The 12,135-nt window shown below is 43.7% G+C and overlaps 1 protein-coding gene across 1 annotated transcript in view; it reads right to left on the bottom strand.

Moving 5' to 3' along the window:
- Positions 1-12,135, bottom strand: part of SQOR (sulfide quinone oxidoreductase) — a 50,089-nt gene that overhangs the window by 13,150 nt on the left and 24,804 nt on the right. The window contains exons 4-6 of the mRNA XM_047075150.1: positions 5,385-5,438; positions 2,838-3,032; positions 356-565 (exon numbers count right to left, since the gene is read on the bottom strand). Of these exons, the coding sequence (XP_046931106.1) occupies positions 356-565; positions 2,838-3,032; positions 5,385-5,438 (459 nt within the window). The remainder of the gene's footprint in view (positions 1-355; positions 566-2,837; positions 3,033-5,384; positions 5,439-12,135) is intronic.

Genomic DNA, 12,135 nt, shown 5'->3' on the forward strand with positions numbered 1-12,135 from the left:
ATAGAGAAATCACCAAATCCTCCATTTAAGGAAGCCCTTCCTGAATTCTAGGCAGACCTGAAGTCATCAAATCTTTTTGGCTGCTTCAAGTGACTCAGTAGAAGAAAAGTGGAGATACAAAATAGGATATAAATTCACTTGAAACCAGTAGATAAACCCTCCTCAGCTCCCATGCATGCAGCCCCCCTCTTTCTCTTCCCCATCCATTCTAGTCCACCTTCTCTCCTATTACTGCCCTAATATGCTCATTGTAACCAGCCTCCCCCAGCATGCAGAGGGCTACAGGGAGGAGGGAGCCACAGTGTTGTCGGCATCTAGGGCAGTGTTTCGCTGACAGCTGGACCTCACCACTCACAGAAATCACTTGGGTCTCTCCAGGTTTGTCCAGATTCTCAAAAACGGCCTCTTGTCTATCGGCTCGGACTTCGATGAGGTTTTGCTTGTAGTTAACAGTGAGGTCCCTCTCCTGGATGATCTCCTGCAGTGCAGCAGCGTACTTCTTAACCCCAAAAATTGCTCCGAGGGAAGTGTTGAAGATGATATTGGCCTTGGATCGCTTCCCTGTCTGGGAAAAAGGGAAAGAACAGAAACAGCCGACACCAAAGCATTACTTCAGCCACTTCGTTTTTTAACTTACACAAGAATTAAAACCCTTACAAGAGAGCTCACCAGCTTTCTCTATCACTAGGCACCGGTGGGGCGAGGCCTCCTTCTTACTTTCTGCCAGTGACACAGCAACTAAGGGCACATTTGAGTTGGGGGGTTAAGAGGGCACTGCTTATTTGCAGGCCAGAGATGAAGGTCAAGTCCAGGGAAAGATGGGCTGAACTGTTCATTCATATACTCATTTGTTCATTCACTCAATAAATACTTAATGAGGTCCTAGAGCTGGTCAGGCACTGTTCTAGGTGCTGCAGGAACAGTAGTGAACAAAGTTCCCGTCCCACTGGCTCATACACACTAGAATTCTTCGTATGTTTCAGAGGCTAATATTCTCCTAGATGCCTAAGATCTTATGGTGCCTGAAAGAGAAACTTCCTCTCAGCTGTCCAAGACTTAGAAGAAAAGAGTTTTGCAGAGACAATTCCAGGAAGGAAGAAACAACTCGTCTCCTCCCCTTTTCCTTTGTTCAGTTCCTTTTCAGATTTGCTCAGCTGAATCATACTATTTGAAAGAAGTGAGGTGGGTGAAAACCTCCAAAGGCTGTGCCATCCAGGAATTCTCTTGAATCAGAAGGCCAGTTCTTAGAAATAGAAAAGATGAGAAAGAATGAAATCTGGCCTTTTGTAGCAACGTGGATGGAACTGGAGAGTGTTATGCTAAGTGAAATAAGTCGTACAGAGAAAGACAGATACCATGTATTTTCACTCTTGTGTGGATCCTGAGAAACTTAACAGAAGACCATGGGGGAGGGGAAGGAAAAAAAAAAAGGTTAGAAAGGGAGGGAGCCAAAACATAAGAGACTCTTTAAAACTGAGAACAAACTGAAGGTTTACGGGGTGTGGGAGGGAGGGGAGTGTGGGTGAGGGGTATTGAGGAGGGCACCTGTTGGGATGAGCACTGGGTGTTGTATGGAAACCAATTTGACAATAAATGTCATATTTAAAAAAAATAAAAAATAAAAACATTCAAAAAAAGAAAGAGAGGGGCGCCTGGGTGGCGCAGTCGGTTAAGCGTCCGACTTCAGCCAGGTCACGATCTCGCGGTCCGTGAGTTCGAGCCCCGCGTCAGGCTCTGGGCTGATGGCTCGGAGCCTGGAGCCTGTTTCCGATTCTGTGTCTCCCTCTCTCTCTGCCCCTCCCCCGTTCATGCTCTGTCTCTCTCTGTCCCAAAAATAAATAAACATTGAAAAAAAAAATTTAAAAAAAAAAATAAAATAAAAAAATAAAAAAAATAAAAAAAGAAAGAGAAATGATGAGTCCGACTGTTGCTTAATTCCCCGGGGGGGTTGGCGCAGGTTTGCATAACTCAGATGAAGGCTTCCCAGTGTGGTTCCAAGCACACGTCCAAAGGTTCTTTGGTGCCACCTGCCCCTTCCCTTCTCTCCCCTTCTCTCACCTGTCCCTTTACAGAACCACAGACTGCTTTGAATCCTGACACTGCCTCAAGTCAGACCATGCTGTGGTAAACCACATGTGACATGTCACACAAGGGCCGGAGGGCGAGAGCAGCTTCCCGGAGCTTCATGCCAGGTATACTCAAGCTGTGGACACTGGCTCTGACATGTATCTTTGAGGAATGCTGGGAGTGTCCCCACCCAAATACCTCTTTCCACTAAGGTTTGAAGTTCTAGGTCAACATTTTTTTTTTTTTTTGTCTTTAGAATTGGCATTTGCCTACTGTATTCTCAATGATGTTTATTAAGGACCTGAAAATATACATAACCTTGAACTTAAGCGGGAGCAATTGAGGATACTGTATGTGTAAGAACAAACAATGTACAACAAATTGTCCAACTATATGGAAATATTTAAACAATGTCTAACACGGCTCCCCAGTAGATTTCTATATACACATTATGTTATGTTACAAAGACTATTTAATAACAATGAGTACATCTAAATTTGCATGGTATGATTGTAACCATGTTAAAAAATGTACAGGAAAAAAAATAGAAGGATGTGTCAAATTGATAATAGCAGCTATATCAGAGTAATTGGATTATAGGGACTTCCTTTTTTTTCTAGTTTATAAGCCACCAGTTATATAATTTTGTACATATGTAATAAAAATTTAGAAATCAGAAAGGTATTGTGACAAGGACAAAATGGAATCCTGGCATCTCTTTATTAGCACCGTCTGCCCTCCTTGTCTCTGTCCCTGGACAGGAAGCATACCTTCCTGAAATAGGCTTCTGACAAATACATGATCTTCTGGGGGGCCCCAGCACACTTTACAGGGGTATTCGGGAAGGTGAAGATGGCATTGCCCTCCTTGAAGTCCTGCAAAGCTTTCCACGTCTTCTCTACTGTCTTCACCGAATAATTGGACCCGATTTTGGGATGCTCAAAACCTTCAGGTAAGCCTTTAATCTGCAAGAAAGCACACCAAGAAACTAGTTTTTTAACAAAAGCGCAAATTCACAGGAGTGTAAATTTTTTGACCAAAGTGCAAAAACTCTTGTTTAGAGCCTTTGTTCTCTGCCGTTTCCATAACCTCTCAAGTATTTCAGTCCAATTATTAGCCCCCAGTATTCACACACACATAAGAGCAGGTAGGTAGGTGGGTGAGGGATCTGCTAAGGCCAGGGCTGTGGGGCCTGAAGTCAACTGTCAACCCGCAGAATGGGCCCAGCCCCAGGGAACCCCTTCGCCTCCCTGGCCTTGAGACCATGATTTGGACAGACCTCTTCCCACCATCACAGGGAGGACAAGAAGCCAGCCATACTTCCCTTTTGGAGAACGAGCTGCCATCCTGGGAAGAAGAAGAATGACAGACAGAACCAAGAGCCATACTGTCAATAATCGCAAATGTCAACTACCCATTATCGAAGGTTGTACCATATCAGACTCTTGGCAAAGGCAGTAAGGGCAGGTAATTAAAAACATGGACTTGGGAACCCCACAGATCTGGCTTGAGTCCCAGCTTTTCTACTTACAAGTGTTATGACCCTGGGTAAATTACCTAATATCCCTGAGCCAGTGGGGTTTCAAAGTATGGAACCTGGGAACTTCCTAGAAATGCAAATTATCAGGCCCCACCCAGACCTACTGATTCAGAAACTCAGGGACAAGCCCAGAAACCTGTTTTAACAGGATCTCTGGGTGGTTCTAATGTACACCAAGAAGTTTATGTTCCTCACCTGTAAAATGGGGATAAAAGTAACTGCTTCGGAGGGTTGTTGGCAGAAGTATGTGAAACCATGCATGGAAAGCGCTTGGGAAAATAACACCCACACAGTAAGTGTTCCATAAGTGTTAGTGTATTCCTGCCAGGAAGATTACCTGGGCGCTTGTCCTAAATGTTAGGAGGTTGATAGAGGACAATGAAGATGGAATAGATTGAGTTGAGACTCAGGCACCAGTTCTTCCAGCAAGAGCAGAGAACTGTCAAACAACAGTCATCAAGATGCACTGGTCCTTCAGAACCCTGCCAGGCTGCTCTCCAGGCCATAGGGCCACCACTGGACACCCATCCCTCAGCTCTCAAGGAAACAGAGGGCTATGGTCTCCTCCTCAGTGTAAAAAGCAACCATTTCTCCGATCATATCTCCTGCTGCAGTTTAAGTAGTTTTAATATCAGCAGTCTCAACAATCATCATCATTATGATTATCATTATTATTATAGGATCACCTTGTATTTTAATGTTTCTGAAGTTTCACCCCATGCTAACGGTGGATATTCGCTGCACGCCTCTGAGGCAGGTGGGAAAACAGTACTGGCTCCTAGGCACAGACAAGGAAACTGAGGAGAGCAAGGTTGAGAGACCCACCTAGAATCTTACAGAACCAGATGCCGAGGCTCCTGACCACTGCCTAGGGTTCTTCTCACACGACCTCCATACTTCCTGGTTCCCAAAGCAAAACGCACTATCCAAGAGACAAACAAACAGCTGATCTTTTATCTCCCTCATCACTTTTCTCTAGTTCGAAGACATTGTTGTCAAGGAAAAAGGTGCCACAAAGTGGTAACCAGGTTTATTTTAGGGAGACTGGTCACAAAGGGCCGTTTATGACTCCTCGTCCAATTCAAGTTGCTTCCCTGGGAACTCGGGAGCAGAGAGGGGCAGGGAGAGTCACAGAAAGAGAGGAGACCTCACTCCCCCTTTGGCCGAGCTGGCCAGGGAGCAGGATCTCACACTGCAGGGACTCCATGGAGCTTGGGAGGGGAAGAGGCAACTCAGTCCTACACAGCAAGGTAGTTTTCCTGTGAGTGTGAAAAAGCCTGCTGTTTTGCAAGAACTGCCATTAGGGATGGACACACTAAACTCAGATTAAAGCTTAAAGCTAAAATATATCATTATCACTGACAGAATCTTAGAGATGATTTTTCAAAAACCATAAAACGACCACTGAGAAGAAAAAAAACAAAACAAAACTAAGAGGATCCCTTAGAACTGTTTCTTGTCAAAACGAATACAAAGCAACTAAATACAGCATTTGATCTTAGCATAAGTAGGCCAGTGTAACACAGAAGTAGTTTAAAACGGTACCTTCTCAGGTGCCTGGGTAGCTCAGTCCATTAAGCGTCGGACTCTTGATTTCAGCTCAGGTCATCATCTCACAGTTCTTGAGTTCAAGACCTGTGGTGGGCTCCACACTGTCAGGGCAGAGCTTGCTTGGGATTCTCTCTCCCTTTCTCCCTGTCCCTCTGCCCCTCCCCTGTGTTCTCGCTCTCTCTCTCTCTCTCTCTCAAAAGTCAATAAATAAATCTTAAAATAGTACCTTCTCATAGTCCAGCTGGATTCCAAGAGCAATAATAAGATATTTGTAGGAGATCTGCAACACAAAACAGTAATATTTTAGACCAGGATCCCAGGAGTGGCAGCTCTCAGCCCCACCCCTGTGTGGCCACCATCATGTTTCCATTTTTTAATGTGTATGCCTTGAGGCTGTGGGTGATGGGCAGGGCACAGGGAGGGAGGCACATTCCAGTTTTCCATCATGTCTGCCATTCTCTGTCACCTCACACCTCAGTGTTTCGCAGGTACTGTATTGTATAACCACCCCCCCACCCCAGGGCTTGAGACTCCTGTATTTTTACATAGTGGACAGCGATACAAAGAAGTCACAATTATTTGTATGGTGCCTGTGTTAACACTTTCTCATGCTGAGGGGTGGGAGAATCACTTCCTCATCTTAAAAGACAACTGGGGGGCACCTGGGTGGCGCAGTCGGTTAAGCGTCCGACTTCAGCCAGGTCACGATCTCGCGGTCCGTGAGTTCGAGCCCCGCGTCGGGCTCTGGGCTGATGGCTCAGAGCCTGGAGCCTGTTTCCGATTCTGTGTCTCCCTCTCTCTCTGCCCCTCCCCCGTTCATGCTCTGTCTCTCTCTGTCCCAAAAATAAATAAACATTGAAAAAAAAAATTTAAAAAAAAAAAAAAAAAAAAGACAACCGGGACGCCTGGGTGGCGCAGTCGGTTAAGCGACCGACTTCAGCCAGGTCACCATCTCGCGGTCCGACTTCAGCCAGGTCTCGAGCCCCGCGTCAGGCTCTGGGCTGATGGCTCGGAGCCTGGAGCCTGTTTCCGATTCTGTGTCTCCCTCTCTCTCTGCCCCTCCCCCGTTCATGCTCTGTCTCTCTCTGTCCCAAAAATAAATAAAAACGTTGAAAAAAAATTAAAAAAAAAAAAAAAAAGACAATCAACTGTGTTTTATGGAGTGATGTGTGAATCCCAAGCAAATCTGACGGGTCATGTGGATTGGACCAACATTGTGAGAAACTGCTCTTTTGAGGGCCATGGAAAAAAATGTGATATAATGTACCTGATCTTACTTAATGGTCTATTTATAACCTAAAATCTCCCTCTTTAAACATGGGTATTGTGATCAGTCATGCCAAGGGCAAAGTATCCATATTTATCATGATGGAAATGTGGGTTTAAGATCAGAAGGAAGACAAGTTGAGGCCAGAAGAGTGTAAGCAAAAAGGATATAAAGAAACAGAACTTGGGGCGCCTGGGTGGCGCAGTCAGTTAAGCGTCCGACTTCAGCCAGGTCACGATCTCGCGGTCTGTGAGTTCGAGCCCCGCGTCAGGCTCTGGGCTGATGGCTCAGAGCCTGGAGCCTGTTTCCGATTCTGTGTCTCCCTCTCTCTCTGCCCCTCGCCCATTCATGCTGTCTCTCTCTGTCCCAAAAATAAATAAACGTTGAAAAAAAAAATTAAAAAAAAAAAAAAAAAGAAACAGAACTTGCAGGGGCAGCTGGGTGGCTCAGTCGGTTAAGTATCCAACTCTTGATTTTGGCTCAGGTCATGATATTATGGTTCGTGAGATCGAGCCCCACCTCCAGCTCTGTGCTGACAACACAGAACTTGCTTGGAATTCTCTCTCTCCCTTTCTCTCTGTCTCTCTGTCTCTCAAAATAAATAAATAAACATAAAAGAAAAAGAAAGAAAGAAAGAAAGAAAGAAAGAAAGAAAGAAAGAAAGAAAGAAAGAAAGAAAGAGGACTTGCCCTGAAAACTAGAGGTGGAGAAGGATTGTAATGAAAGTCAGGAGCCCAGAAAGGAGAAATGGATTGTAATTAATTATCACAATCTTGTACTAAATGGAGAAGCAGAGCAGCGAGCGGAGCAGGTCACAATTGAAGAGAGAGAACTCCAAGACCAGAGAGTGCTTGGCTCAGGCTGGGGAGCCATGGGCAGCAAGCTTCTGCAGAGGTCTTGCCCTGGGATCCAGGAGGCTCAGCTCCAAGGTCACCTCTACAGTGAGGCCTTCCAATGATTCCTCCCCACTGACTCCTTCTGGGAGCTCTCTTAGTGTGGTGTACATGATGCATTATAGCACTGGTGCTATTATATAGGAGTAATGTCTCCTTCCACTACATTGATGACTCTCAGAAGATAAAGGTTAGGTCTTATTCTTTATATTCCTAGAATCTAGCACAGCCACTAAATTAAGGTGAGGAACTCAGTAATGTTTGATGGATGGATGGATGGTTTCAGTTGTTTATGAAATATATGATTTTTCAAAGTGGATAATATACACATCTTCCTCCATATGATTTGTCTATTCATGACAGCTGTGCCCTGAAACTCCTTGTTCTGTAGGGAAGTGTACCAGGCCCATTAACTACCTGACTGAACTATGTTGAGTCTTCAGGGTATGTGAGGTCAGATGGGACATGGGGTCGGAGCGGGAGGTGACGATCTACAGGCAAAACTTGAACACTATCAACAAGAAAAACCTTTGGTTTGTGTCTGCCCTGACTGTCTAATAAGAGCATAATATTGATTATTTTTAAGGACTAGTAACTGTCAAGTTTAAGATTATGAAAAAAAAATCATTAAGGGAGAATAAACCCTAAGAGAGCAAAGAACAAAAAGAAAGCCTCAAGCCTTCTGAATGAATTCAAGTTTTGAGGCCAGATGATCTAAATTCTAAGGAATTTCAAAAACTTGTAGACAAGACTTTTGAGCAATGACAGAGAACAGTCTAGACAATGCCAGAAGGCTAAATACAGGCAAATGTTCTAATTTTATACAGGGGAATGGGGGCAGTAAACTCTGATACTAATAACTTAGTAGATAGGATGTCCTCCATTGCAAAATTCTAGGCTCATTTGCTAAGCAAATGTCTCTTAGTGATTTGGGAAAAGAGCTCCAACACAGGTTCACAGATTGTAAACTGCTTTCAGTCAGTCAGCAGTCAAGAACTATGCTGGCACACAGTAGGTACTTAATAAGAATTTCCTGTTCCTTTTTTTCAGGTATTCTTTAAAAAATAATAACAGTAACAATTTCTTGAGCATGCACTCTGTGCAGGGCACTGCTCTAAATCCTTCACATGTTTTGGGGTGCTTGGGTGGCTCAGTCAGTTAAGCATCCGACTTCAGCTCAGGACATGATCTCCTGGTTCATGAGTTTGAGTCCCATGTGGTGCTCTGTGCTGACAGCTCAGAGTCTGGAGCCTGTTTTGGATTCTGTTTTGGATTCGGATTCTCTCTCTCTGTCCCCGCCTCACTCATGCTTTCTCTCTCTCTCTCTCTCTCTCTCTCTCTCTCTCTCTCTCTCTCTCTTTCACATACACACACACACACACAATAAACAAACATTAAACATTAAAACAAATTTTTTTAATCCTTCACATGTCTTAATCCGTTTAATCCTCAAAATAACCCAATGAGGTGGAGATGGTATTACTAGTCCCATTTTATACAGATAAAGAAACTGAGACACAATTTGTTCACAAATATTTATGGAGCACCTTCTATGTGACAGATCTTGTGCTAGGTCCTGGACAGATAACACCGTACAAGAAAGATACATTTCCTACCCCTCCAAGAACTCAGCCTAGTGGGTGAGATAGGTATTACCAGATAATCACACAAATAGTTACTAAATCACAGAATGCTGTGATAGCGTGTCCAGGGGATACCTGACCCAGTCCAGTAGGTTAGAGAAGGCTTTCCTGAAGGGGTGTAGCTAAGGTAAAGCTAAGTAGGAGTTAGCTAGGGAAAGAGATAAACTCAGCATGTGAAAATGTCCTAGGGAAGAAGGAGGCCAAGGCATGTGAAATGAAAGGAAAATCTACTGGAGCAGAAATGAGACAGAGAATAGAACCAGAATTAAGTTAAGTCTGGAGAAGGACAAGGGCCAGCCCACACAGAGCCTAAGGGACACATTCCAGACAGAGACCCTTCCATCAGGGAAGAGTCAGAGACACAACGAGGCTGGATTTCAGCAATCCCTTCAACTCAGTCTTGAAAAAATAGTGAAGTGTAAACTAAGAATGGAATAATTTTGGTAAATTTTTAGCAAAAAATATTTGCTGAAGAATGTTGATTCATTGATGCGAGCTAGAAAAAGCTCTCTAGAGACAGAGATTTGGTTTTACCAGATTAAAACCCTGAACTTAAATGAATCTATCATAGATAATGGCTAGGGGAAAAATGTTAATCGGATGACAGAGTCACAAATCCAAAAGATCCAGGCAAGCTGGGAAGAGGAACTAAAACCAACAAGACAACATCTCTCCCATGAGATGTTTTATGCAGATCTCTGATATCTGGCTAACATACTTCATAAAATCTTGGAAGAAAGTTCTGCCAGCTCACGGCAATTTCTTCCCCAGCCCTAAAACAAAACCCTGCAACTTTCCTAAGAGTCTGAGCTTTACATGTCTAAGGCTCAGAAGTGAGAACACCTACCAGTGCCTTTCATTCTTAAGACATGGGACAAGTTTATGATTCTCAAGATATGCACAAACCCAACCACAGAGGACTCTGAGCCATACATGTAATATGGAGGGGTCTAATCAAGGAGGCAAGCACTGCTGTACCAAAGAGATGATATATGTTGTCAGGGACAGGTGCCCTGGCCCCACAAGCAGTGAACTGGCAGAGGAAATGAGCCCCAAAGCTCAAACTTGTGAACTATGAATAATCTTCCGTTTAATTCTGTCTGTTCTCTTAGAGACGCTGGAGAAAATAAGTTCATCAACAGGGAGAGATAAATAATTTTTAAGTATGTATGCATATATATATTATGTATAGAATATGATATATATCATATTTGTAATACATAGAACATATATATTCTAATCCATTACATATTTCCATATCCATATATGGCTTTCTACATATATATACATACATGTACATATATGTATGTAAATATATGCACATTTATGTATGTGTGTGTGTGTGTGTGTGTGTGTGTATATATATATATATATATATATATATATATATATATAGCCTGACTTGACATTGGTTCATATGAGAAAAACACCCAGAAGTTTGAACTGACCTCAAGCCCAGCATGAATCAGCATTGTGGTAACTGCCTGCTAAAAAGGCAAATGCTAACTTAGGCTATATCCAGTTGTGGGAGAGAATGATCTCACTCTATTCTGGGCTATTCTGTAAAGTTGCCTATTCTTCCAGGCAACGTTTTTCATGGGGGCACTAACTAGCCAGATGATGTCCAAAGCAGGGTAGAGAGAACAGTGAGAGGATCAGAGACCACAAAACAGGAGAAAGAATTGAGGAAAGTGGAGATGGGGCACAAATCTACCTGAAGAATAGATTTACACAGATGATAAGAGCCATCTTCAAATAGTTGAAGGATTCTCCCACAGAAAAGAAAAGATATTCTTGGCCAGGCTACAGGATAAAACAAGGGACAAGAAATTATTGAGGCCAATAACACCCTGGGGGGTCTAACAAAGAGTATGAAAGTAGTTACAGAAATGGATTCTGACTCAGTTAAGGCAAAAATTTCACATAACATGTCTGTCTGTCTGTCTGTCTAAAAAATGGAGAGGGATCACTTGTTATCAGAGAGCTCCTTGACCCTGGGACATGTAAATACCAGCCCATTTTAAATTCAATCCCTCCCCCACGTGCCCCAATCTCAGTTACTCTGCTCTATTTATTTTCATTAATACTCATCACCTTCTAACACACTACATAATTTACTTACTATGTCTATTAGTTATCGGATGCCCTTCCCCACTTGAATATAAAATCAAGGACAGTAAGGATTTTTGTTTCTTTTTGTTCACTCATGCCTAAATCTGTATCTAGCTTATAGAAGATGCTTAATAGGGGTACCTGGCTGGCTCAGTCAGTAGAGCACGCAACTCTTGATCTCAGAGTCATGAGTTTGACCCCACATTGGGCATAGAGCTTATGAAAGAAGAAGGGGAGGGGAGAGAAGGAGAGGGAAGGGAAAGAGGCACCTGGGTGGCTCAGTCAGTTAAGCTTTCAACTCTTGATATCAGCTCAGGTCATCATTGAGCCCCGAGTCAGACTCTGTGCTGAGCACAGAGCCTGCTAGGGATTCTCTCTCCCCCTCTCTCTCTCTCTCTCTGCCCCTCCCCCTCTTGCTTACACACAATCATGCCCACAGTCTCTCTCTCAAAGTAGAAAATATACTTAATAATTATTTGTGGGGAGAGGAAGGCAGGCAGGCAGGCAGACAGACAAGCAGGCTGGCTGGCTGGCTAGAGAGCCAAAGATCAATAACACTATAAGGCAGGTACTCCTGATCTGGGTTTAGAAAAAAAGCTACAAAGAATCTCTGAACTCAGTGAAATTAAATGCAAAATTTGGTATGTATGTGAATTTTCTAGACAGGGCTTATTTTCAGGTGTTCAGAAAAATCCATGACCCAAGGAAGGGTTACAAATGCCTGTCACCAATGAGCCCCTGCTTAGAGGAAGGGATTGGACTTGAAACCCTTCAGATCCCCACCCACTTCCAGATTCTACAGCTCTGTGAAAATGCCAGAGTGCACCGCCTGCCACAGCCATGAGCGTGGCAACAGACAAGAGGACATGATACTGCAGATGCCTCCTGAGCCCATCATCTCACCATCTGCCCTCATCCCCTCAGTCAAACACAGGGGCTTTGACCTCTGGGTGATGGGAGGAGACTCTAAATGGTACTGAACACTTGAGAGCCTCAAGCTCTAGCCGCAGAAAATCTTAGCCCTGGTACAATCCAGACTCACACAGTCCCTCATCACTCTGG

Source organism: Lynx rufus, unplaced genomic scaffold (assembly GCF_022079265.1).
Source record: "Lynx rufus isolate CCGP_SWC_20201006 ecotype Redwood Valley unplaced genomic scaffold, mLynRuf1.p SCAF_13, whole genome shotgun sequence".
Taxonomy (NCBI): Eukaryota; Metazoa; Chordata; class Mammalia; order Carnivora; family Felidae; genus Lynx; species Lynx rufus.